The sequence below is a fragment of the Mustela erminea genome, chromosome 2 (genome assembly GCF_009829155.1).
Source record: "Mustela erminea isolate mMusErm1 chromosome 2, mMusErm1.Pri, whole genome shotgun sequence".
Taxonomy (NCBI): Eukaryota; Metazoa; Chordata; class Mammalia; order Carnivora; family Mustelidae; genus Mustela; species Mustela erminea.
This window is the reverse complement of record NC_045615.1, coordinates 73,536,426-73,561,894: the sequence shown is the minus strand read 5'-3', so window position 1 is coordinate 73,561,894 and position 25,469 is coordinate 73,536,426. Positions and strand designations below refer to the sequence as shown.

The following is a 25,469-nucleotide window of genomic DNA, read 5'->3' as shown; positions in this document are numbered from 1 at the left end:
AATCCTCAGAAATTATTATCAATAGTTATATGCCAATAAATTAAGCAACCTAGACACAATGGATGTATTCCTGGAAACATATAAACTTCCAAAACTGAATCAGGAAGGAATTTACAACTTGAATAGATGAATATCTAGTAATGAGATTGAAACTGTGATCAAAAATCTCCCAAAAAACAAGAGCCCAGGACCGGGTGGATTCCCTGGGAATTCTACCAAAGTTTCAAAGAAGAAATAATACATATTCTTCTGAAGCTATTTAAAAAAATTGAAGCAGAAGGAAAATTTCCAGACTTTATGAAGCCTCCATTACCATGATACCCAAACCAGGCAAAGATCTCACCAAAAAGGAGAATTTCAGACCAATAACCCTGATGAATATGGATGCGTAGATTCTCAACAAGTTCCTAGCTAATAGATCCAATGGTACATTAAAAAGATTATCCATCATGACCGGTGGGATTTATCCCTGGGATGCAAGGGTGGTTCAACATTTGCAAATGAATCTATGTGAATGAAAAAATCAATAAGAGAAGAGAGAAGAACCACATGGTCCTCTCAATTGATGCAGAAAAATCACTTGACAAGATGCAGCATCCATTCCTAATTAAAATGCTTCAAAGTATAGGGATAGAAGGAACATTCCTCAACTTCATACAATCTATCTATGAAAAACGCACAGCAAATATCATCCTCAATGGGGAAAAGCTCACAGCCTTCCCTTTGAGGTCAGGAACACCACAAGGATGCCCACTTTCACCACTCTTGTTCAACATAGGATTAGAAGTCCTAGCAACAGCAATCAGAGGACAAAGAGAAATAAAAGGTATTCAAATAGGCAAACTCTCCCTCTTCACAGATAACATACTTTATATGGAAAACCCAAAGACTCCACCCCCAAACTACTAGAACTCATACAGCAATTCAGTAATGTGGCAGGATACAATATCAATGTACAGAAATCAGTTGCTTTCTTATACACTAACAATGAAAATATAGAAAGGGAAACCAGAAGAGACACTGCATTGCTAAGGACTCAGGAAGGTTTATAGATGAGTCCCAGGTAAAGAATCATAACCAGCTTAGGTACTTGCCTTCAGGTACTTGTCAGCTTTCTTTCCTCTCTTATTCTATTATTAGCTGACATAAGATGTATTACTGTATATCACAGTATTTAAGAATTGTTAACTTTAAATAATTGTACTTAAGATATAAGATAACCAAAAATGTCACTCAAAGATTTTACCTCTTCTGTGGATGGGGTTAGTAAGTTTTCAGTTGTGTGTTCATAACTGAAAAAACTTCAGTTGTCAGTAAGTTTTTTTGTGAAAAATCTTCAGTTATCAGTAAGTTTTCAGTTGTGTGTAGAATAGTTGTGTTGAGATAGTTGTACCAGGTTAGGTAGACTTATCCTTGTTATTGTGTTTATTTAGATATTAATTATGGATTACAGAAATCAATAGGAGTGCAATTAAATATTAAGATAGTTAATTTTGTGGGTCAAATTGACCAGGCCATAGAATGCCCAGATGTCTGTTTAAACATTACTACTGGGTGTGTCTGTGAAGGTGATTTAGGAAAAGAGAAACATTTGAATTAATGGAATAAGTAAAGCAGATTGCCATTTCTGGGACCACATTCAACTCATTGAGGATTCCAGTAGAACAAAAAAAAGAAAGTTGAATTCTTTCTCTCCACCTGATTGCTCCAGATGTTGGTCCTTGGCCCTTGAACAGGAACTTACACTATCAGTGCTCCTGGTTCTCAGGACTTCAAACTTGGATTGAAATTTACACCATCAACTCTCCTGGGTCTCTAGTTTGTAGAGGATACGGCAGATTAAGAGGCTTCTCAGCCTCCATAATCATGTGAGTCAATTCCTTATGTTAGGATTTCAATGTATATGTGTTGTATGTACATATACATGTATGCATATGTATTTTGTTTCTCTACAGAACACTGAGTAATACAGAATGTGTGTGTGTGTGTGTGTGTGTGTGTGTGTGTGTGTCTAGAGTGATGGAGAGAGACAGCAACAATAAGGAGCTATGTATACAGCAACAATTAACAGAGAATGGACCTAAAACTTAAAAGAAAAAAAATGTATTTTTCTTTTTAATTTCCCAAGGTTTTTTAAATTAATTAATTAATTTATTTATTTGACAGAAAGTGACACAGCAAGAAAGAGGGAGCACAGCAGAGGAGTGGGAGAGGGAGAAGCAGGCTTCTAGCCAGGCAAGGAGCCCGATATGGGGCTTGATCCCAGGACCCTGGGATCATGACCTGAGCTGAAGGCAGAGGCTTAACCACTGAGCCACCCAGGCGCCTCAAATTTCCCAAGGTTTTAAAAGGCATGACATATAATGCTATCATAAAATAAAATCTTCAATTTTTAAAGAAAAAAATGGACAAAGGTATGTTTCCTTGTGATACTTGATTGATAATAATACTATGAGGAAGATAAACTTCATGAATATAATTCATCATGATAGAAAAATACAAAAGAGATCAAGAGCTATTAGGTTTCTATTTTCTAATTATTTAGAAAATATTGTCTCTATTTAAAGGCCTTCTTGAAAGACAAGGACTTAACTATAGTTCTGTTAGAAACAGAATTATCTGTTTGAGTTTTGTCAAATGATTTTTCTGTGTCCACTCAGAGGGTAATGTGATCTTTAGCCATCTTTCTATTAATGTGGTGCATCACACTGATGGATTTCCCTATATCAAACCATCCTTGCAGCCTAGGGATAAATCCCACTTGATCATGGTGTATGATCCCTTTAATGTGCTGCTGAACTTGGTTTTGCTAATATTATGTTGCGAAATTTTTTGTACCCATGTTCATCAGGGTTATTGGCCTGAATTTTTCTTTTTGGTGCTTTTGTCTATCTTTGGTATCAGGGGCATGTTGACTTCATAAAATGTGTTCACAAGCGTTTCCTTCTCTATCCTTTTGGATGAGTTTAAAAAGGATTGGTATTAATTCTCTAAATGTTTGAAAAGAATTCTCCAGTGAAGCCATCTGGTCAGGGCTTTCCTTTGCTGACAAATTTCTGAATGTTAATTAAATCTCCTTATTTGTTTTTAGTCTGTCCAGGCTTTCTATTTCTTCATGATTCAGTCTTGGCAGGTTTTTGTGTGTATTTATCCAGTTCTTCTAGGTTGTCCAACTTGTAGGCATATAATTATCAACAGTGGCTCTTTATAATCTTTTAAAAATTTCTATGGCATCAATTGTACAATCTTCTCTTTAATTCCCAATTTAATTTATTAAGATAGATTAAATCCAGATTTTACTATAACCCAGGAAGTTTGGCATGTTGTATTTTTTGTTTGTCTTGAGATATAAACAGAATAATGTAACAAGGCCCCCAGGAGCTAATGTAGTATTATAACATGGTTCAGTTATTTTACTAATCAATTTGTTTGGGGGACCTGCATATAACTTCCTATAACTCCCTAGTTCCAATTATGTACTTTGTTTATCAAGTAATTATTTTTAAATAACTTTTTGTTTCTTGGATGGAAGATTTAGGCTACAGCACCTCTGGGTTGTTGTAAAGAGTAATTTTAGGAGCGAGGTTTTTTGGCCGACCCTGTGAAGTGTGCTTTTACATCAAACCAGCAATATGGGACTGGAATAAGTTTTCCAGAATTTATAGAATGGGTACTCTGGCATTAAAAAGGAAAGAACTCCTAAAATATCCTAGCTTTAAGACCGCCTTTTATTATACTCACATACACTGGCCCACATTTAAGATAATGAAAATAAAGGTTAAGTGGGCTTCCACTTCCAACACTGATAGAATAACAGGCTAGGACTTACATTCCTGCTGTATACTGCTGAACAACTGGCCAAAATACATGAAAAAAATATTTTTAGACAGCGAACAGCAAGCAACACAGAAGTGTTGTGAGCTTTACTTACTTCATCTTGCCTGATAACACAACCATGCCAGGGAGCAGGGATGGGGATCCCAACCAGAGCATGGTGAACCCCCTTAAGTTGAGATGGTAAGAATTCAGGGAGGCTGAGGTGGCACAGCCACCAGCCTCCACTCAGTTGCAAAGTGGAGCTCCAGAGAGAAAGAAACAATGTTAAAAACATAAATGGGGACCTCACTGAGTCAGCTGAATACTAAACCAGCCACATGGGCATCAGGTAACATTCCATGAGGCTGTGCAAAGAAACTCACACGTGATAGACAGTTGTTTTACTAGCTGGAACAGAAAGTGCTCATTCATCACCTGGGGCTTTGAAAGGAGATCCTAGAAAGGTCAAACATTAGTAAGGGCAAATTACCCCAAGACTGAATACCATCTTAGGCACACCCATAATAGTTTTAAAGTAAGCCTCTAAAGTAAGAATGCACAATCTTTGCCTAAAGGACCTACTAGTAAATTTTTTATGCATTATTAGTCTTTGCTTTTGTTTTGTTTTGTTTTTACAAACCTGTAAACATATGTATTAGTTTCTTAGGCTGACATAACAAACTAATATAAACTAAGTGGCTTAAAATGAAAGAAATTTATTCTCTCAGGTCTGGAGGGTAGATTTCTGAAATCACAGTGTCAACAGGGCATACGTTCTCCTTCCCAAGGCTCAAGGGAATAATCCTTTCATGCCTCTTGTAGCTTTTGGTGATTTCTAGAGAGCCCTTGGTTTGTAGATGCATCAGTCCAATCTCTGTTCCTTCTTTACATGGCCTTTACATCCATGTATAGATGTATTTTCATGTGTCTGTGTCACTTCTTCTATGGGGACAGGTGATTGGAGTTAGGGCCCAGCCTGATCCAGAGTGACCCCATCTTAACTCGGTTCCCCAACTCATGCTCATTCTTTTCTCTCTCTCTCTCTCTCTCTCTCTCTCTCTCAAATAAATAAATAAATAAATAAAATCTTATATATATATTTAATTAGAAAACACAGTCCTGGGGTACCCGGGTAGCTCAGTTGGTTAAGCTTCCGCCTTCAGCTCAGGTAATGATCCCAGGGTCCTGGGATCAAGTCCTGCATCAGGCTTCCTGCTTAGCAGGGATTCTGCTTCTCCCTCCCCCTCTGCTGGTCCCTCTGCTTGTGCTCTCTTATTCTCTCTCTCTCATCAAATAAATAAATAAAATCTTAAAAAAAAAAAAGAAAGAAAAGGAAACACTGTCCTGTCTAGTGCAGCAAAAAGCACCATAGTTTGAAATGGCTTGTGTTCTTATATTTAATTTAAAAATTAAAAAATAAAATATTGATCTATTAACATCAGAATTCACAACTGCAAAGTTCAGGTAAAAAAGAAAATTCTAACACCAGGGGAAAATAATAAAAATAGAGTCAGAGATATTATCAAATAAAAGTTAAAGTACAATAAAGAAAAAAAATCTGGTGTGTCCTTTTTAATAACAATTGCTAATCATTGTCTTCTTCCCTCCTCCAATAAGCCAACTTCTTCCTTAACTGCAAGTTTACACTAAAGAATTTCTTGACTTTATCCTAATTTCATGCCAGTAAATTCTAGACCTATACACTTGGGTCAACGTCAGTACAGTTTTTAACAGGTTTTCTTATGTAAGAATATATTTACATTAGCAGAAAAGTTGTCAGGATACTACAGAGATTTTTCTAGCATACCCTCTATCCTATGTTCCAGTGTTACATTTATCACAACTAATGAACCAATAGTGAAAGAATATTATTAACTAAAGTTCATGCTTTATTTAGATTGTCTTAGTTTGCATGAAAGGATCTTTTATTGTTCTACTTATACAGGTTGCCTTGCCATCCAAAAGTAGAGCATCCCTATGAAACCTTGCTTAAGCCAAAATGGCATAAAATGAAGAAGCAATTGCCATTAATTTTTGTAGAGACAGTTTTGAGCATTCCCAGACCCCCAAAATAACCTCTTAGGTCTTCTGATAACTCAGGACACATCTTGCTAAGGGATGCACAATGTAAACGGAGGTTAAGCATAGTGCCCACAGGCACAGTTCAAAGCTATGGTGGCTTGATGCTGAGATGCTGAGTATCTTTCCAGAGGAAGGAACATGGTAGAGCCATTCTTGGTGCTCATAGAGGGTATGTACTGCCTTTGTAACAGCTTGCTACAAAACAAACCTTAAATGCTATTTTTGCTTTTTGTCTTTTTTCAAAAAAAGTAAAAATCCTCTTTGGATTTTTTTTTTTTTTTTCTAGATAACAGGTACAAATGTAGGTCTCTAAAAAAAAAAAAAAAAGAAAGAAAAAGAAATGGCATAATATGAACTTTCAAAAACCCCTGGATATCTTAATGTGATACATCATGCCTTCTTAGACTCCTCTGGGCTATAAATGTGTCTCAGACTTCCCTGATTTTGATGACCTTGAGGATTTTGAGGACTTGTGCTCAGGTATGGGTATGTAATAAATTTCCCTCCATTAGTGTTTGTCTTATTATTTCCTTTTCTTTTTAAGGACTTATTTATTTATTTGAGAGAGAGTGAGTGAGCGAGCAAGCAGAGGGGCAGAGGGAGAAGGAGACAAGCAGACTCCCTACCATGCGAGGAATCCAACGCAGGCCTCGATCCCAGGACCCTGACATCAGGACCTGAACCAAAATCAAGAGTTGGATACTAAGCTGACTGAACCACCAGGCACCCCTCTCTCATTATTTTTCTAATGATTAGACTGAGGTCATGGTGATACCAGAGACTTGGGGAGTTCTCTCTCATTGAGAACTTAACCATCAGTCTGTGCCAGGTTCTTGACTTTATTGCAAAAAAGAATTCAAGGATGAGTCAATCAGAAGAGGTTTTATTGCAAAGGAAAGGTCCACACTTGAGAGGGGAGTGTGGGGGCAATTTGAGGAACTGAATCATGCCAGGTGGGTGTAGGGTTCTGGTTCATATAGGCAATTATAATTATGGGACACAATATCCACCTAGGGTTCTGGAAAAAGGTGATAATTTTTTAAAATTCTGTATATCATTACAGCTACTCTATAACAGTAACTATACATAGGTGTAGTCTGAATTTGTTAGCATATACTTCAAATGTACCCCAAATGTATGAGGAGTCCTCAAGCATCTCAGAAGAGGGGATATTCGCTGTCATTTTCAGGCCAACTGGGACTTTATTTGTATATCTGCTGGCAGTTGGCAGTTGAACGAACTTGTGGTATCTCTGCAGCTTGTCATGGTCACACTGGCCTCTATATTGTCTTTCTCCTTCATACAGTTGAAACCCTTACTGTGACCCCATGTTGAGTGACTTGAGTGTTGTATCTGTTGACAGACTTCTTCCTTATATTATTACAATATTAATGACCCTGAATTTTCTAACATTATGTTGTGCATGTCTATCACACTATGTGTCTTAGAAATTATTTAGTATTTAAATATGTTCCCTTAAAAAACAGTTATTCTCCTTCAAAATAAATTATGTCCTGGAATATTATCAAAGAAAATGCTTAATCAATCTTAACATGCAAAATAAAATATACAATGACTCATTATTTGTTATCTAAAATTTGTTGCAATTTAACTACCTGGTAAGTAAGAACACATTGGGTAAAAGATGAATTAGCACTGAAAAACAAACAGCTTGTATTTGTGAAGCCAGAAATAATTTCACTTTCACTTAAAACCATGAATTATTGTAGGATAAGAATCACAAAAAGATATAGCATAAACTAGAGCAACTTTAGTTGCATTATTTGCAAAATTATAGGTTTTGTAACAGAGAAAATAAGGATTTCTCTTAGCCTTAGGGCTTTTATTGTAAAATATGTCTACTTTGCTTTTAGGAGGTAGGTTTTTTCCCTATTGTTTAATTATCAGATTGCCTGAAAAGATGCAGTTGTCCATTTTGTAACATTATCAATAACTTTGTGGCAAGTAAAAGAAAGACATTAATATCAAATTGTGGTGAGCCAACCGAAGAGATACAGGGAATGGATTTCTGCTCTCTTGCAATGGTAGGCTATCACGGAACCTATTGGAGGGCTGGAAAGTAAAAGAGCTGAGGAATACAAATCATGACTCCCACAAAAGTGATATCCACTGATTAATGCATTCTATAGAAGGGGGTTTGTGAGTAAGCTGATATGTTAAGGATATTAAAACCCTTTTTCTTGGGATGCCTGGGTGGCTCAGTTGGTTAAGCAGCTGCCCTCAGCTCAGGTCATGATTCCACGTCGTCCTGGGATCAAGTCCCACATCGGGCTCTTTGCTTGGCGGTGAGCCTGCTTCTCCCTCTGCCTCTGCCTGCCACTCTGTCTGCCTGTGCTCGCTCATGCGCTCGCTCTCTCTCTGACAAATTAAAACACACACACACACACACACACACACACACAAAAGCCTTTTTTCTTGTCAGAATAACTGGTGCACAGTCTTCTTGGTCCTTCCCAACATGCTGTAGACTTAGGTTTTCAGAGTATTTGTCCTTCATGCTATTGCATTTGAGACAAGTTAAAAAAATTAAAAGTAATTACTATCCACGGCTAAATCAATAGAGAAAAAATGTGAAGATTGGTAATTAATTGTTTCTAGAACCACCATATAAAAGAGAACCTTCTTCTCTAGATTAGGCTTCAAACTTCACTTTTGTATTCAGTCTTCCCAAACTGTTTTTTTCATACCCTCTGTTTTAACCAGAAACTTAGAATACTCCATGTCACTATAATGCCATGAGAATTGCTTTGATCAAACAGAACTAGGCAAGAATGAAATGATGTGTGATGTCAATGGCCATGTTAGCGACAAAGGTTTTAAACAAATTGATAAAGACCAACATAAGTTTAATTTTCCATCATAGTTTGTAGACATCAAATAATCCATATCTAACAAACTTGAACAGATTTTAACATATTCAAATCATTTCTTTTCATGATAAAAGAAAGCTATGGCAATCTCCTCCAAGACCAAAATTTGTACAGCATCCCTTGTATTGCATTCTATTCACCAAAGCAAATTGCAAAGCAAGTCTAGAGTGAAGGGATTAAATCAACACTGCCCTTTGAGGAGAGGAGCTGCATATATCTGTGGCTGTTTTTTAATAAACCCAACCCACTGATGATGGCATCAGTATAAATATACAGATGTCACTATCCAGGGCTTTATTTTCTGAGGCAAAGCTGTTAAATTCTTACTAGTTTCTCCATATTTTGACCTATTATCTAATCTACATTGTATTATCATATGTCTAATCTCTCTATATTGAGGATCATTATTGGATTATTTTCTTCCCTTTGTCATTAAGACAACTAAATACCAAAATGCAGCAACTTAAGATATAAATGACATTTTTACAGTGCAAAAACTTCCATTTGTTGTTTCCTCAGTTACCTCTGGGAAACGTGTAAAACGTTCTAGTATAAAATATTTTAAACATGTAGTAGCTTGTTTTAGTGAAAGAAGCTAGACACAAAAAGTCATATATTGAATGATTCCACTTATATGAAATGTTCAGAATAAATAATTCTATAAAAATAAAAATAGTTAAAATAAAGATGCATGCATAAATTTTTTTAAATAAACTAAAAATAAAAAGTAGGTGGATAAATATAGGTGGTTAGCGGGGGCTACTGAGAAGGGGGAATGATGAGAGACTGCCATGAGTATGAATTGTTTTAGGACAGGGATGAAAGATTCGTTGGTGATGATGTTTGCACATCTCTGAATATATTTACTTTGTGAACATACTTATGTGACTACCAGGGTGAATTTTATATTAGGTGAATTATATATCAATTAAAAACTATAAATTGGATTCTTGAATGATCAATGTTACAATATCTTTTAAAAGACCATTGTTGGACTTTCTAGTTAAAAAGGACATTTTACTTTTTTAAGTGATTCAGAGAGTTGAGTGATGTGTCAGATCAACAGTTAGAGTAGTATCTCTGATTATATGTCCATATAATGAATATGTAATCTGCTAGATAATGTTATTAATTAGTGTCATAAAATCACTGAATAAGACACTTCGAATAATAGGAAGAGTCATAAAGAGAAGTTAGGAATTTGTTGCTTTTCAATAATTTTTAGACTTAATAAAAGTAAAAAAAAAGTTAATGTATTTATCTGAATTATAATTTTAATTGACCTTTTCTTAGGGTTGATTGAAAAAAAATCTGTTTATCATAGATTTATACTTATTTATAGCAACTATGCTGGGACAGCATAGAAAATCACATCTATAGATGATACATCGTCAGCCATAAATGAGGTTTACTTAGGAAAACAGCAAATGTTTTGTGGAAATGGATGATTTACAATATAAATTAGAGTTCACATATATATAGGATGTACTGTGGAAAGGAAGATCTGAGTAATTTAAGGGATTTGGAGGATCAGAGAAATTCATGAGCCATGATAAGCTGAGGCATTTGTGGAATCTGGTTGGTGTTTGCAGGAAAATTCCAGATGCTTTCCATGTCTGACTGTCAAAGTAGATCAGAAAGGGAGAATTCAGGGACAAGTGTATAGAAGCTGCCACCACTAAGAAAACTACAGTGGCGCATTTAGGGAAAGCCCACTGGTCAGTGGGACCAGTAGTCTGGAAGAAGCGCTGGAACCCGGAGTCCGCTGGTAGGTCCACATTTGCTGTCACTCTGCCTGAGTGCTGTATTCTTCAGGGAGGAATGGCTTCTTCTCACTCACATTCCATTTAGTAGTTAAAAATGAGAAAGAAGTGGACAGAAATGTTTATTTTTATAAATGAATGTTGAGTAAATAAAAAAATGTGTAATAGTATATACTATAATGCTATATGTAACACTTTAAAGATCAAAAATATTATTCATTGATTACAGTAGAAAGGGTTTATTTATTTATTTATATTTCATTTATTTATTTGCGAGAGAGCAGAGTGAGAGAGGGAGAGAACATGAGCTGGGAGGAGGGACAGAGTGAGACAGAGAAGCAGACTTCCCACTTAGCAGGAGGCCTGACTCAGGGCTCAATCCCAGGACCTTAGAATCTCGGAATCTTCGAATCATAACCTAAGCCAAAGGCAGACATGTAACTAACTGAACCACCCAGGTGCCCCTAGAAAGGATTTAAACAGAGTTCATAATGTCATAGCTCCTTAATAGAAAAAGATCACAAATATATAAGAATGTTAAAAAATTAATTTGTGCATTAGGAGTATAAATACTCTTCATATTATATTTTCTACCCTTATTTGTGTGTTCAAAATATTTTATAAACATTTAAAAAATAATTCAAATGGAAAAACTTTATACATACATTGGTTTTGACTACTGGTTATTCTAATGGAAGGTATGAAAGCAAACATTAAATAATATGGGAATTATTCATTCATATTATAGGTTATTTCTCCAACAAGAGTGTGTTTTTGAGATTATGCTGAGTGAAGTAAGTCAAGCAGAGAGAGTCAATTATCATATGGTTTCACTTATTTGTGGAGCATAACAAATATCATGGAGGACAAGGGGTGTTAGAGAGGAGAAGGGAGTTGGGGTAAATTGGAAGTGGAGGTGAATCACGAGAGACTATGGACTCTGAAAAACAATCTGAGGGGTTTGAAGTGGGGGGGGAGGTTGGGGTACCAGGTGGTGGGTATTGTAGAGGGCACGGATTGCATGGAGCACTGGGTGTGGTGAAAAAATAATGAATACTGTTTTTCTGAAAATAAATAAATTGAAATAATTTTTAAAAATTAATAAATAAATTTTTAAAAAAGGAAGGCAAAAAAAAAGTGTGTTTTTAAAAGTTATATCACAGAGAAATGCTTATTTTATAATATTACAGTTAAGCAGAATTCGAAAGATTCAAATTCCATTCTTAAAAACATATGTGTGTGTGTGTATATATACATATACACACACATATATACACATATTTTAACATGTACCAAAATGCTTGACAGAGGGACACCCGGGTGGCTCAGTCAGTTAAATGTCTGCCTTCGGTTCAGGTCATGATCTCAGCGTCCTGGGATCAAGCCCTGCATCAAGCTCTCTGCTCAGCAGGGAGCCTGCTTCTTTCTCTGATTGTGCATGCCCTCTCTCTCTGACAAATAAATAAATAAAATCTTAAAAAAATTAAAATGCCTAGGAGAATGTAAATTTTAGCAGGGTAATTTTGATACATTGTGAAGAAATTTCAAAATTATGAAAACTCTTTGAAATGTAATGAGCTGCATATTAAAGGGATGATTTCCTTAACTTGGAAGTTACTCCAACAAAACTCATTTCTTAACAACAGGAGCTATGGAGAAGATTCATACGTGAAGTGGAGGTTTTGACTGGAAGACCCTCTTTCTAATATTCTGACCAATCTATAACAGTGCTACTATAATGATACTGAGTCTGGCTTGTTCTGTTTTTGCCTGTTTAGGCAATTAATACAGTGCCAATCAATTTAATTTATTTATTCACATAGTTCATTTTAAAGACAGTTGTAAATCTCATTCTCCTCAGACACACCACTTCTCAGTTTCTAAATCATTTACTCAACAATGTGTACTAAAGACTTTGTGCCAGGCACTATTCAATGCAAAGGGGATACCAAGATTAATAAAACTATGATTTGATACAGTTGTTGCCTTTGATGGAGTATAGAGTCTGTCAATAATCTCTTCCAACAATTATTTCTAGACATTCAAAAGCTTAAACATAAAGGGAAATATCACTTTTGAATATGGAAAGAATTTCCCCACCTTACAGATCAGTATTCAAGAGATAATATTATGCAGACTTACTGCAGTGGTCACACAATTTCTGTGTTGTTTATTGCTATGGTATTGTGCACCTGTCATTTCCAATCATTCTCTCTTGTCTCTGACTCTGTCTTAGTCACTGTTGAGTTGCAGTTTGGTCCCATGATTATTTGCTTTTCTAGAATTTTTTCTATATTTTCTTAAAGTTAAGGCATTTTAGCATGTAAGATATTCAAGGCTTTGACTGTAAAAATGCTCATAATACACATTATTCATGAATTAAAATTACTTGAAACATATTCAATTCATGTAAGAATATGGTACCTCAAGGCAAACCAGATTCATACAGTCCATAAATCATAAACTTTTTCTTAAATCGTATAAGTAAATAAAAACTAAGAAACTCACATCCAACTACAAGTCCCTGCTGTTGTCAATAGTTAAAAACTACCAGATGTGCTTTGCAGGGGCAAATTGGGGCTGGTGGGAAGCTGAAGTTGGCACCAGTGTGAGCTATGTGCTCAGAAGGGCCCAAACGGGGGCCGTATCTGGAGTGGGCAGTGAGCAGGCATAGCCCGAGCAGCTGCCGCAGTCACACTGCGCATGTTCTCCCTGCACTCCGTCCCAGCCATCTGGATCGCAGAGGCCAAGGGAAATCAGCCTCCTCCCCCTCTGCTCCCCTTCCAGATTTGTCTTTATGTTCACACAACACAGAGGATGCCACAAAGGAAGACCCAACTCTGCCCATAATTTGGCGTGGGCTCCTGATGGTGCAGGAGCAAGTGTGTCCTTCCTTTCTCCCCAGTAACCCTAAAGTCGTTTAACCCCAAATAACCTCAAACTCTGATACCCATCACCTGTCCTCTCCCACGTGAAGTCCTTTTCATAGAGTTAGTGGCGGGCTGACTGGTATTACGGTAACAAGATGCTCTATTCTGCGTGAGACTGCCCAAGCTGGGTTCCTGCTCTGCTACTTCTCTTTCACTCTGGCAGTTTGTGATCCCCCAGTGGCGGGCTGACTGGTATTACGGTAACAAGATGCTCTATTCTGCGTGAGACTGCCCAAGCTGGGTTCCTGCTCTGCTACTTCTCTTTCACTCTGGCAGTTTGTGATCCCCCAGGAGCTTCCATTTAGTTTCCTCATCTTTAACGTGGAGGAAATGGTACCTAAGTTAAAGAATTCTTACGGGAATTAAATGAGGTCTACTGTATGTAAAGAACTGAGCAGAGCAGGAGGCCAGAGTAATCTCTAGATAAATGATGCCTCCCATTCATTCCCTTCTATCTATATATAGCAAATGTACCAAAGCTTCCCTGAAGCTCAGCTGGGGATAGTTATGCTAGATCACTAACTGCTTGCACATTCATTGGAGAGAATAAGCACATGAAACTAGGAAATCTAAATCTTGAGGAAATATGACTGAGAAGTTTTTGTGGAGAGATCAGATGCAATGAATTTTGCCATATTGGTTGGTGACAGGAATCAATTTTATATCATGACTTAATGAACTCTCAAAACTTCAGAATATATAAATTTATATATATAAATATATATATATATATATATATATATATTTTACCAATCAAGCTCATTAATAACCCCTTTTTTTGCTTACAAGTATTGGGTCATTTCCATGAGAAAGCTTTTTCTAAATGAGTTTTTTTTAACCTCATATAATAGAGATTTTAGAGGGGGAAATTCAATAAGAGTCCATGAACATTAAGCAGAAGAATGAGAGTTGACAATAATAAGACTCTTACTGAATGAAAAAGTCCTCATCAAGTGGAAAAACAGTATACCAGTCCATTTAAAATTTCCTACTATTGTTTGAGTAATTATAATTTTTAGATATTCCTAAAAATTGTTAGTCACATTGAAACAAGTAGGAAGAAATGTTTTATTACCAGACTTAGCATATCTAAGTTAATAATATAAATTAACCATACATAAAGAAATATTAGTCTCTATTAGCATATATTTTGAAGCATAGGTTAAAGGCTCACAATACAAATAGGATAGAAGTAAAAACAAATAAACAAATAAAAACACAAAACTTCAAAGGATAGCCACCTCAGAAAAGTTCTTCAATTACTCTAATGTTTTAGGACCCTTAGGTCAACATCATAAAATCTGAAGGAAAATCTGTAAATGCTTTAAGTAACTCTAAGAATCCTTCCTTCCTTCCTTCCTTCCTTCCTTTCTTTCTTTCCTTCCTTCTTTTTCTTTCTTTCTTATTTATTTATTTGACAGAGAGAGCACAAACAGAGGAGTGGCAGGCTGAAGGAGGAGGGAAAGCAGGCTCCCCCACTGAGCAGAGTACCACATTCCATGTCTCCATTTTTATTTTCTTCATATTACTCAATTTCACTTAATATATATATTTTTTAAATAATTTATTTAATTATTTAAGAGAGAGTGTGTGTGCACAAGAGGGGTGGGGCTGGCACAGAGAGAGAGAGGAAGAAGCAGACTTCCTTCTGAGCAGAGAACCTATCCAGGGCTCTATCCAGGACACTGGGATCATGACCTGAGTCACCCAGGTGCCCCTCTAAGAATCATTTCTTTCCTGCAGTAATAGAAAAAAAGTGGCATTTACAATGAATAATAAAGCAATGTGTTTACCTGCATGGGTGGTTGGTTTATTGAAGTTTGATTAACTCTGGTCAGAAAGTTTATAAAACAGTTAAGAAAATATGGAATTTTCCATTTATATTAACATCAAAATAAAATTTCAACAATAATGCTAAAATAATGATTTACTTTTCGTGTCACTTTAAATTTTGAGTTCATTTTAAATACAAAAGCCTAGAGAGTGAAGACATTTTGGAAACCCCACAGAAATAACTGGAGAGAGATTGGTTCTATCAGGAAGAAGTAGAGTTTTTGAAGAAGTTATCTAGCAAATGCCTACAGGTCAATTGGACATTCCTACCAAAAACATAGATATGATAATAGCAGCACTGTTTTCTAAATATAGAAAATCCTATAAGGTGGGTTTTCTATTATATTCCATGTCATATGCTTTAAATAACCAAATGAGTTAAAAAAATTAGGATCATGGGAATACTAAGATCACAGAAATATCCCCTATCAATTTAATTACTTCATAGGCAAGTACTTAGAACAAATTTAAATATTTATTATTTTTAAGTATTATGTATTAATGTGTATTTAAGACAAATTTATGTATTTAAAAAGGGAAAAGAAAAGTCATGAAATACACTAGTTCAATTACAATGTTTACAAATTGCAGTTTCATTTTGTACTTTTGTCTCTTCCACAAATAATTATTTCATGTCAAAGCCAAAGTGCCCCTTTAAACAATACTCAAACAGCCTTCCTATTGATCTTAGACTGAATTTCAAAGTCCTTACCATGGTCTATAAGACATTAAATGGTGTGTCCCCTAACCCTTTCCTTCTGTCATCCCTCTCACTCCACTCTTGTCATTCTGGCCTCTGTTGTTCACGGGTTCTTCCATTCGTCTCAAAGCATTTGGACTTGCTATGTCATAGGACATTCTCCAGATACACTCATGGTTCTCTCCAATTTCATACAAATCTGCATGCAAATGCATCCTATTCAAAGAGATTTTCCCCTGCCTTCCTCCCACTCTGTCTAGAGCAGCCATGAACATTCTGCATTCGATTTCATTGTCTTATCCATCTTCTCTGCCTAGCAGTTTTTCACTAGCTATCTGCAAATTATATATATAATATTTCTGACCTCTAAATCTTCCAGTAAGGTCCATTAAGGTAAGTTCAAAGTTATTTTGTTAAATGAAGGTTGACAAAACCAATGACTACATATTGATTTTAATTTTTATCATTCTATTTTAATGAGAGATTGCCCTTATTAATCTGTTTCAGGAGTTTATCCTTAGACAGAGCTTCACATGATTTTTACTTTTTGGTAACTAATAAATATATTTGTAAAAAGAAATTTTAGAATTTAGAAGTGATAAGCGTTGAGGTTTTTCCTTCTCTGTTCAATATTCAATCATATTCCAGAATGTGCCCTTTTTTTTTTAAGCCTGTGTTTTCATGTCTTACCAGTTATATAAATGACTTAAATATAATAACAATCTCTTTAATTGAATTACTCAAGACTGAATCAGTCAAAACTCAGGAGACTTTGTAATTTCATGCCCAAGCTAAACTGTATTATGCTTTGCTTAATGTAGCTAAGAATTTAGTGATCTCGGTTAATTATGACTATTTATTATGCTAATTACAAACATTGATTTAAAGTGACTTGGGTGTGATTTTTTGAAGCAGTTCTTTTCCAGTATATTGCTTCTTTAAATGCTATTAAATTCTAGCATCTGAATGTTTTATCTCATTTACTCGAGTTATTCAAATTTGCATGATTAGAAGTTTTGTAGTATAGAGCTATAAAAATATTTTTTCTTTGCAAGATAGAAAAATATTAAAAGATGAATCATTATCTATATTAGATATTTTATTTATTTCTTTCTTTGAGAGAGAAAGAGAGAGCACAGGAGGGGCAGAGGGAGAGAGAGAATCTTAAGCAGTTTCCATGCCCAGCATGGAGCCCTACCTGGGGCTTAATCTCAGTACCATGAGATCATGACCTGAACTGAAATCAAGAGTCGGACCCTTAACAGACTGAGAGCCATTAGCAATGTCTATACCATAAAGTTCCTAACGTACTTCATGTATTATCAAAGTTCACAATATCAGTTAATCTCCTTCGGAAAATTACATTTCAAAAAGACACATAAATAGTTGAAAAGATGCTTTTAGCTAAGCTATTTATGTAAGTGATAAGTTACAAAATACTGACATCAAAATGTTATATTGCATACCTAATGAAAAGGACTAATTATTCATATTGATTTAAGATACAGTACCTAATTGTAGTGGGGCTTTCTACCTTTTAAAAAATGTTTCTCATAACAAAATCAATATAGGATTTTAAAAGACACTTTGTCCAATATGTGGCATTCTCAATGGTGCTCTCTGTAACGGTTACACCATTTCTCTCTTGGTTCTACTGAAGAGTTGTTTATGGACTGTTAATTCTTTGAAGTACCATAGTACAGTTGATGTTCTGTAATTAATAGTCTAATTGGCAATTACACTGCAAAGACAAAAATAACATGAACAAATTAACATTATATATTTAGCTTCTAGGGTCTTTTATCTTTTAAAATATGCAAACTAACAAAAAATCAAGTTGAAATTTATGTTTTTGAAGGGCAGAAATATAAATATATACAGATATGTATAATCTACCACTTCCCAGGGAGGAAGACTGGGTTCAGTTCAAAGATTTAGGAAATTTAGGGATAGATATCATAATTAATTTTGACCATTGAATGCAGTGTGCATCCCACTTGCCCACTTCTTGAATGGAAGTGATTATTGCATGTTTCCTATGCCTTTAGTGTATGGGAGTCAGAAACCTTTTTTCTTTAGTTCACATGTCTTCAGATCAAGAATAAATGCAACAAAGAAAGGAGCCCAAGGGTCGCCTGGGTGGCGCAGTTGGTTGAGCCGCTGCCTTCGACTTGGGTCATGATCCCGGCGTCCTGGGATCGAGTCCCACATCAGGCTCCTTGATCGGCGGGTAGCCTGCTTCTCCCCTCTGTCTCTGCCTGCCATTCTGTCTGCCTGTGCTCGCTCTCTCTCCCTCTCTCTCTCTGCCAAGTAAATAAAATCTTAAAAAAAGAAAAAGAAAGGAACCCAAGGAACCCTTCAGTGCCTGGATCTAATTTAACTTTCAAGTTCCTTCCTAACAAACTCAAGACTGTTGCTCTACTGAGGTGAAACTTTTGTTTGCATCTGGAAGATACAGTGCATATTTCATGTGAAAGGAAACATTTGTTATCAAAGGAAAGAATGTGGCTACCTAAAAATTACCTACAAATACTGTGGTACTCTTCTTATGCAAAGGATGTCTCTGCTCCCTCCCCTCCCATTATACCTGCTCCATCTTGAGCTTGAAAATTTTGTCCCCACTTTGACCAGAAAAGTGACAGGACATAACTTCCAATGCTAGGTCACAAAGGGCCATAAAATTCCTGTGTGTTTCACAAGAAAACTCATTCTTAGGACCTAAAGCCACTACTCTATGACACTACCAACTGGAGAGACCACATATAAGCATTCTGATAAATAGTTCCAGATGAACCCAGCCTTTGCCTCATAATTTTTATTAGATGCTAAACAATGTGAATTTCCCATTGTTGAGGACTGGATTTTTCTGGCAGACTATAAAGTTCCTTGCAGGGCACCTTGATCCTTTCAAGGATTCTTGAAAACTTTATGTGGACAAATGTGAATTAACTTTTTTCCTAGGGCAAGTTTAGCTTTACTTTTCTTCGGTCTCTAAAGTAGAGATTCACGACTATCCCCAGAGAATTCTGATTTCTAACTGTTCCAAACTTGAATGTCCCCTAGTCCTGTAGGGATTCTTGGAAACATTTACATTTCCTCCATCGTTCTTTGATTGGCCTCAAGTATTTTAACCAGTGTCTAGAGAAGACTTTTGCAGTTTTCCGAACCATGTTAATCACCTTTTTCTGCAGTTGTAATGCCTAGCAAATAACAGTGGCTTCAGCATCTTCTAACTCCAGTCTCTCCTCAATTCAGCAAGATTTCCAGCCTCTTCTTAGGGTTTCCCCTCCCTGTAAAAGCAAATCAGTGTGAGTTTTCTCCTTGGTGAGTCAGAAACTTCATCAGGTCTCACAAAGAAAACATTATTTTTCTCTTTTTCTTTTTAGTTTTATTTTTTCATTTGTCAGAGAGAGAGAGAGAGAGAGAGAGAGCAAGCACACATTCACAAGCAGGGGGAGCTGCAGGCTCCCAACAGAGCAAGGAGGCTGATGTGGGACAGGTTCCCAGGACACTGAAATCATGACCTGAGCTGAAGGCAGACACTTAACCAATTGAACCACACAGGGGTCCCACAAAGAAAACTTTTGTTTGCAAAAAATAAGGAGATCAAGAGAATAACTTCAAAAGCTGTGACTCCCTGAACTAAGGTGGATGGCTTTCTTTTGTTTAGGATAAGGAGGAATAGTTATATATGGAATCCCTGTTCTTTGATGTCTAGGTGGGCTTAAGTTCGCACATGCACCTTAAGGAAACATTCCATAAGCATATATTGTATGTTATGTAAATGAGGCTTGTGCTCCTCCATGGGTGGAGATTTTAGCATTACAATGAGGTAAAGGTAGTTGTTGACCATTCTGGAAGTTACTCCATGGATCCTCTGCATCTACACAAATGGGGGATGACACTCAAACTGGTCTGGGTGGTCTGGGCAGACTGGAGGTCTTGTCAGGGCAGTCGCTATCACTCAGGGGATGGTTTCAGTTTCCATTTGCCTGAGTTAAGAGATAGGTGGAAAGAAGAGCTTAAGGAAAAATGTGGGACAAACATTGGAGACTATATGCAGGTGGGCAGTAAAAGTCTGATCTTGAGGTCTAGCTGGTGACCCTTGCACAGTGGACTGGGAAATACTTCCAGGCAGATATTCAGGGCAATTGTGGGACTCACCTCACTTGTCTCCTCTCTGTCAGAGATGATAGTCTTATGTTCTCAAATATATGAAAACAAGTTATTTCATATAATTAGTCCAGTTTGCCAATTATTTACAGTAGGAGTGTAAGTTCATTCAGTTATTCTCTCATGACTGAAAGTAGAAGTCTCCATTTGAATTTAATAATTATCTACCATAGGCACAGAGGTCTGCGTAAAGGAAGAATACCCACCCTGTAAATACATGGAATTATATAACCAATAGACTGATACCAAAATTTTTGAAAATATTGTTATACATGCTTTATTCTCTGTCAAAGAAAAGTGCCAATAAAACTACTGGAAACAAACATCATATTATATATTACTACAATACCCTTATAGATTTCAATAATTTTAGAAGTCTGACATATTTATATTTTTATAAAGATATTAATGTGAAATCTAAAACTCAAGCCCTACCCTTCGACTACATTTAATGTAAAGCTTAAATTGAAAATTTAAACTGCAGAATATCATTTGGTATTACAAACTCAAAGAAAGGAAAGATGTATGGCTAAAGAAGTTTCTCTACTTAAAAACCAAGGGAAGAGCTAGAGGGGAAGAATTTGTAAAGTTAAGAGACAATTTTAGGCTAACTCATAATTGTCTTTCTCCCTTTCAGTAATAAAATAACATTTCACATCTATGCATAAGTATTAGTGCTCTTCACTTTGATATGGACCTTTTCTGAGGGCAACATCTATCACACTTGCATAGGTAGAGCTGGAAAGCCTGTCAAAAATAATGCCAAACAGAAATATAAACAGAAGTTCAGCTCACAGATTACGCAAGTGTTTTTTTATATTTAGTTAGGATGCCACAAAGTGATCAAAGCCATTGTGTGTTCCTATAGAAAGACTGATAAATTCTCAATTTAAAATAATAAGTTACAAAAAGGTAGATGTGCATTTTCCTGAGTAAACTCTTGATAATTTCCACAAGACACTGCTCTTTACTTTCACCTTTTCCCCCTCCCCAACTACTTTTAACAGGTTTGATTTTTTTTTTTTCATTTCTTGGTACCCTAATTTTTGCACCTCTATTTGTAATTCTTCACTGATTTAGTTAACCCCAAATAGCATTCCTAATTGAGCTGTCAGAGCCAACAGCTGACTAACAGCTATGAAAACCAAATAGAGAAGTCTTACTATGGTAAAATATGTAGTACTTTCCCTAACTCAGGAACATTGTCTACAACAAATTCCATATGCAATTGTTTGACTGTTCTAGGAATTGCAGGCACACATTGATCAGATTATTTTGTTCAATATCTTAAAAGTAATTACACCATTTGGACTGCATCTTTTGTTAGTGCACAACATGCAGAGTAACAGTGATAAAAGACAATTGGCCATTCTAAATTTAATGTGTGCTTTATTATTTAAACCATGTAGCACTTTTATTTTGAAATGTATATTCCAAACTTCAAACTTTAACTATCAGTAATGATTATGATCTCATGAGACCCAGAAGAAACAAGAAATTTGCTCCAGATCCAAAGAGAAATTTAGACTCACATGAAATTCGAATACAGCAAGGCATTAGCATTTACAAAAGGACCTGTTTTTCAATATATGTATTTTAGCAAATTTATATGCAACCATCATAAAATGAAACAAGAGGTTCTTATCTGCTAGAGTAAGGAAAATCAATTTTGGGCTTTATAACCAAAATACCTTCCTATGAACTGATAAATAGTTCTCCCCATCTAACCACCACTCACCCTTTAAGGATATAATAAATGCAATTAATGCCACTGTTATTGTTATTGATAACACGGCAACTATTCTTTTTTTACAGTGTTTCGTTGTTGCTGTAGGGAACTATTTCTACGTGTGAAGGATTTACAGTAAGGGGCGATACAGTACAACAGTGAAGAGCACATGCTCTGAATCCAGACTGGATTCAAATCTTGCTTTTGACATTTACTAGCTGTGTGATCTTGGGCATGTCTTCCTTAACTTCTTGGTACCTCAGTTTCTCATCTGCAAAAAAAAAAAAAAAAAAAAAGTAAAAAGTAGGGCGGGGGGGCAGATATTACCACTCCGTATCTACCTCATTGGATTTTCCGGAAAGGATGCATTTATAAATCTGAGCAAAGTGCTCCGAACAGCACCTGTAAACGCTAAGCACCGTGAGAGTTTGCTTCTAACATCATTATGGGGATGATGCTGTTTTTATAACCATTCTGATGAAGAACAACCAGGGTTCTAGCCCGCCTTGTCATGATTACTGACGAGGATGCCACTGAAAAAGAACTGGAGAGCATCCCGACGGGGCCAGCGGATTTCAAGAGGCGACGATCAACGTGCAAGATCCACGCTCGCAACCCCGGGCCTGGCGCCGGGCAGGGGCGCGGCACTCGATTTCCTTCCCTGCCTCCGCCGTCCCCCTGGCGCGCATGCTCAGTCCTGCTCGGCCCTTGCCTTTGATTTATTTTTTTCTGGGCGGCCGCGGCGACCCGGGACTGGCTCGGGGATGGGAAGCGAAGCCCCCGGAGCTGCGGCAGCGGCGGCGCTGTGAGGAGCAGCCAGGGGGAGGCAGCTGCGGCTCGTCGGTGAGTATCTGGGAAGCGCTGCCATGGCGTTTCGTAAGAAGAGCACCAAGAACCCCCCAGTCCTGAGCCACGAATTCATCCTGCAGAATCATGCGGACCTCGTCGCCTGTGTGGGGATGTTCTTCGTGCTGGGGCTTATGTTCGAGGGAACGGCCGAAGCATCTATCGTTTTTATTACTCTTCAGCACAGTGTTCCCTTCCCTGCAGCAGCAGAGCGAGCCACAGAATCAAAGTTCCTTTACTATTATGGCATCAAAGATTTGGCCACGGTTTTCTTCTACATGCTGGTGGCAATCATCATTCACGCCACAATTCAGGAGTATGTGTTGGATAAAATTAACAGGCGAATGCAGTTCCCCAAAGCGAAACAAAGCAAATTTAATGAGTCTGGCCAGTTTAGTGTGTTCTACCTGGTGTCTTGTATTTGGGGCACATTCATTCTCATTTCTGAAAACTGTCTGTCAGACCCAACTCTCTTATGGAGGGCTCATCCCCATAATATGATGACCTTCCAAATGAAGTTTTTCTACATATCACAGTTGGCTTACTGGTTTCATGCCTTTCCTGAACTCTATTTCCAGAGAATCAAAAAGCAAGACATCCCTCGTCAACTCGTCTACATTGGCCTTCACCTCTTTCACATCGCCGGAGCTTACCTCCTGTACTTGAATCATCTGGGACTTGTTCTTTTGATGATGCACTACTTTGTTGAGTTACTTTCCCACATTTGTGACCTGTGTTATTTTAGTGATGAAAAGTACCAGAAAGAGTTTTCTCTGTGGGCAATTGTGTTTATTTTGGGTCGACTTGTGACTCTAATTGTGTCTGTGGTGACTGTTGGCTTTCACCTGGCCGGAGGGCAGAATCGGAATCCAGATGCTCTTGGTGGAAATGTCAATGTGTTGGCAGCTAAAATCGCTGTTCTTTCATCCAGTTGCACCATCCAAGCGTACATAACATGGAATTTATTTAATGTCCAGCTTCAGAGGTGGATGGAGGAAGACACTACTCTTCAGGCCCCCGTTGTGAAGAAGAAACGGACTAAAGGGAGGTCTTCTAGAAAAGGAACAGAAAATGGTGTAGCAACTTCAAATAGAGTAGACTCTCCCCATAAAAGGAAAGAGAAATCTTCATAGTGAATTACAAGCTCATTGATTACTGTCCCCAAAGAAGTCTGCCCTTTCCTATAAGATACCTTTGTGTGCTACAGATTTTTCTGTTCTTCAAAATAGTTTGTGCTGTCTTTGATTTCTGTTATTGTACTGTGTAATGTATTTTTTAAAGGCACTTGAGGGGAGGATGCTTATTATGAGTGGAAAAAAAAAATTGATATAGACCAAGCAACATCAAACGGTTCAGGGATGACCACCATATTTTGTTTTGTTATTTCGAACATTTTTCCTAATGATTTGTAGATATAACTAAAAAGTTCCACATATCAGTGACACAATTTCTTGCTCCTGGCAGTCTTTTATACCATTAGCAAGGTGGTCTGGTAGAGCAATGTCACATTTTTAAATGTTCTCTTTTAGGATAAAATGGAAATATTATAAAGGTGGAATTCAACTTCATTACGTTTTCGGTATTCTCTAATTCTTAGAATTTTTAAACTTTTGGTTTTTTTTAGAACTTACAACTGAAGAAAAGATTTGTAAAAGCACCAAAATAATGATGTGTTTTATATGTAGTGTTGTTATTATTACAGCCCCATTAAAAATATTAATGGGTAATGTGTGGAGATTTATGACCATATATTGAATCAAAATATCATGAATTAATATAAAAGTGTTATTGAAGAGGTAAAATCATTCTTGTCCATTTAAACACTTGTAAACTAGCAATCAAAAAAAATTAAATATTTACGTAAAAGGAAACCAGGCTTAGTCTTTTTTGCTATGTTTATTAAAAATTATTCTTAATGAAGCTTGTTATAAGTTTGGTATCCTCAGCAACTTGGGAAAAATATTATTTAACCTGCAAATCATTTTGAAAAACAATGCTTAGTTGCTTTATAGCTATAAAAAGAAGGTGAGCTAATTATACACAGAAAAAACTTAACACACTAACCTAAAGTACTTTGAAAATCAGGTGGATAGTATTATGAGAGGTCTGTCAAAAATACTGTTATAATTATAGTGCTGCTTTCATCTTTAATTGCGGAAACATTCATCTGTATGAGCCCTATTTTGGATATGTATGTATACTAAAGTGTACGAGGCTATATAGGTATATAGATAGTATCTTTATTGAAGCCAATAAAAAGAATGGGTGTAGTGGGTGGGTATTTTATTTATCTCCTTTTCTCAACCTTCATTTTAATTTCATTTCCATAATGTGACTGTTTATACCTTTTTCGTGAGATTGTGCTTGAAAAATATGCTAGAATAAGGCCATATATTTCCCATTCATCTGTTTTCTCACACTGCGCCTCTCATCTCTGCTTTTGATAGTCTTCTGTTTGGTTTGTTGGGGTAATTCAGCTTTTCCAGTCATGGGGGCGGGCAATGGTCCTTGAAAATTAAATTTAGTATACTTGTATTGTAGACTAAAGACAGAAGAGCCAGTCTTGGCCAAGTTTTCTTTTCTCTTTGGTTTGAGTAGTGCACAACAAAGCAAGATTGTTTTCTTTTTAGACTATAGAATCCATTATCCTTCTTTTCTTTCCCCCTTCAGTTGCCTAAGGCTGTCTTGTTGGAAGCACATGCCCTG

The 25,469-nt window shown here is 36.6% G+C and overlaps 1 protein-coding gene across 1 annotated transcript; it reads left to right on the top strand.

The window, feature by feature from the left end:
• The first annotated feature begins 22,624 nt into the window (after positions 1 to 22,624).
• TRAM1L1 (translocation associated membrane protein 1 like 1) lies at positions 22,625 to 24,628 on the top strand. Its single transcript, XM_032333267.1, has one exon. It carries the CDS (start codon positions 22,784 to 22,786, stop codon positions 23,894 to 23,896), a length of 1,113 nt encoding a protein of 370 aa, XP_032189158.1. The 5' UTR covers positions 22,625 to 22,783; the 3' UTR covers positions 23,897 to 24,628.
• The last annotated feature ends 841 nt before the right edge of the window (positions 24,629 to 25,469 follow it).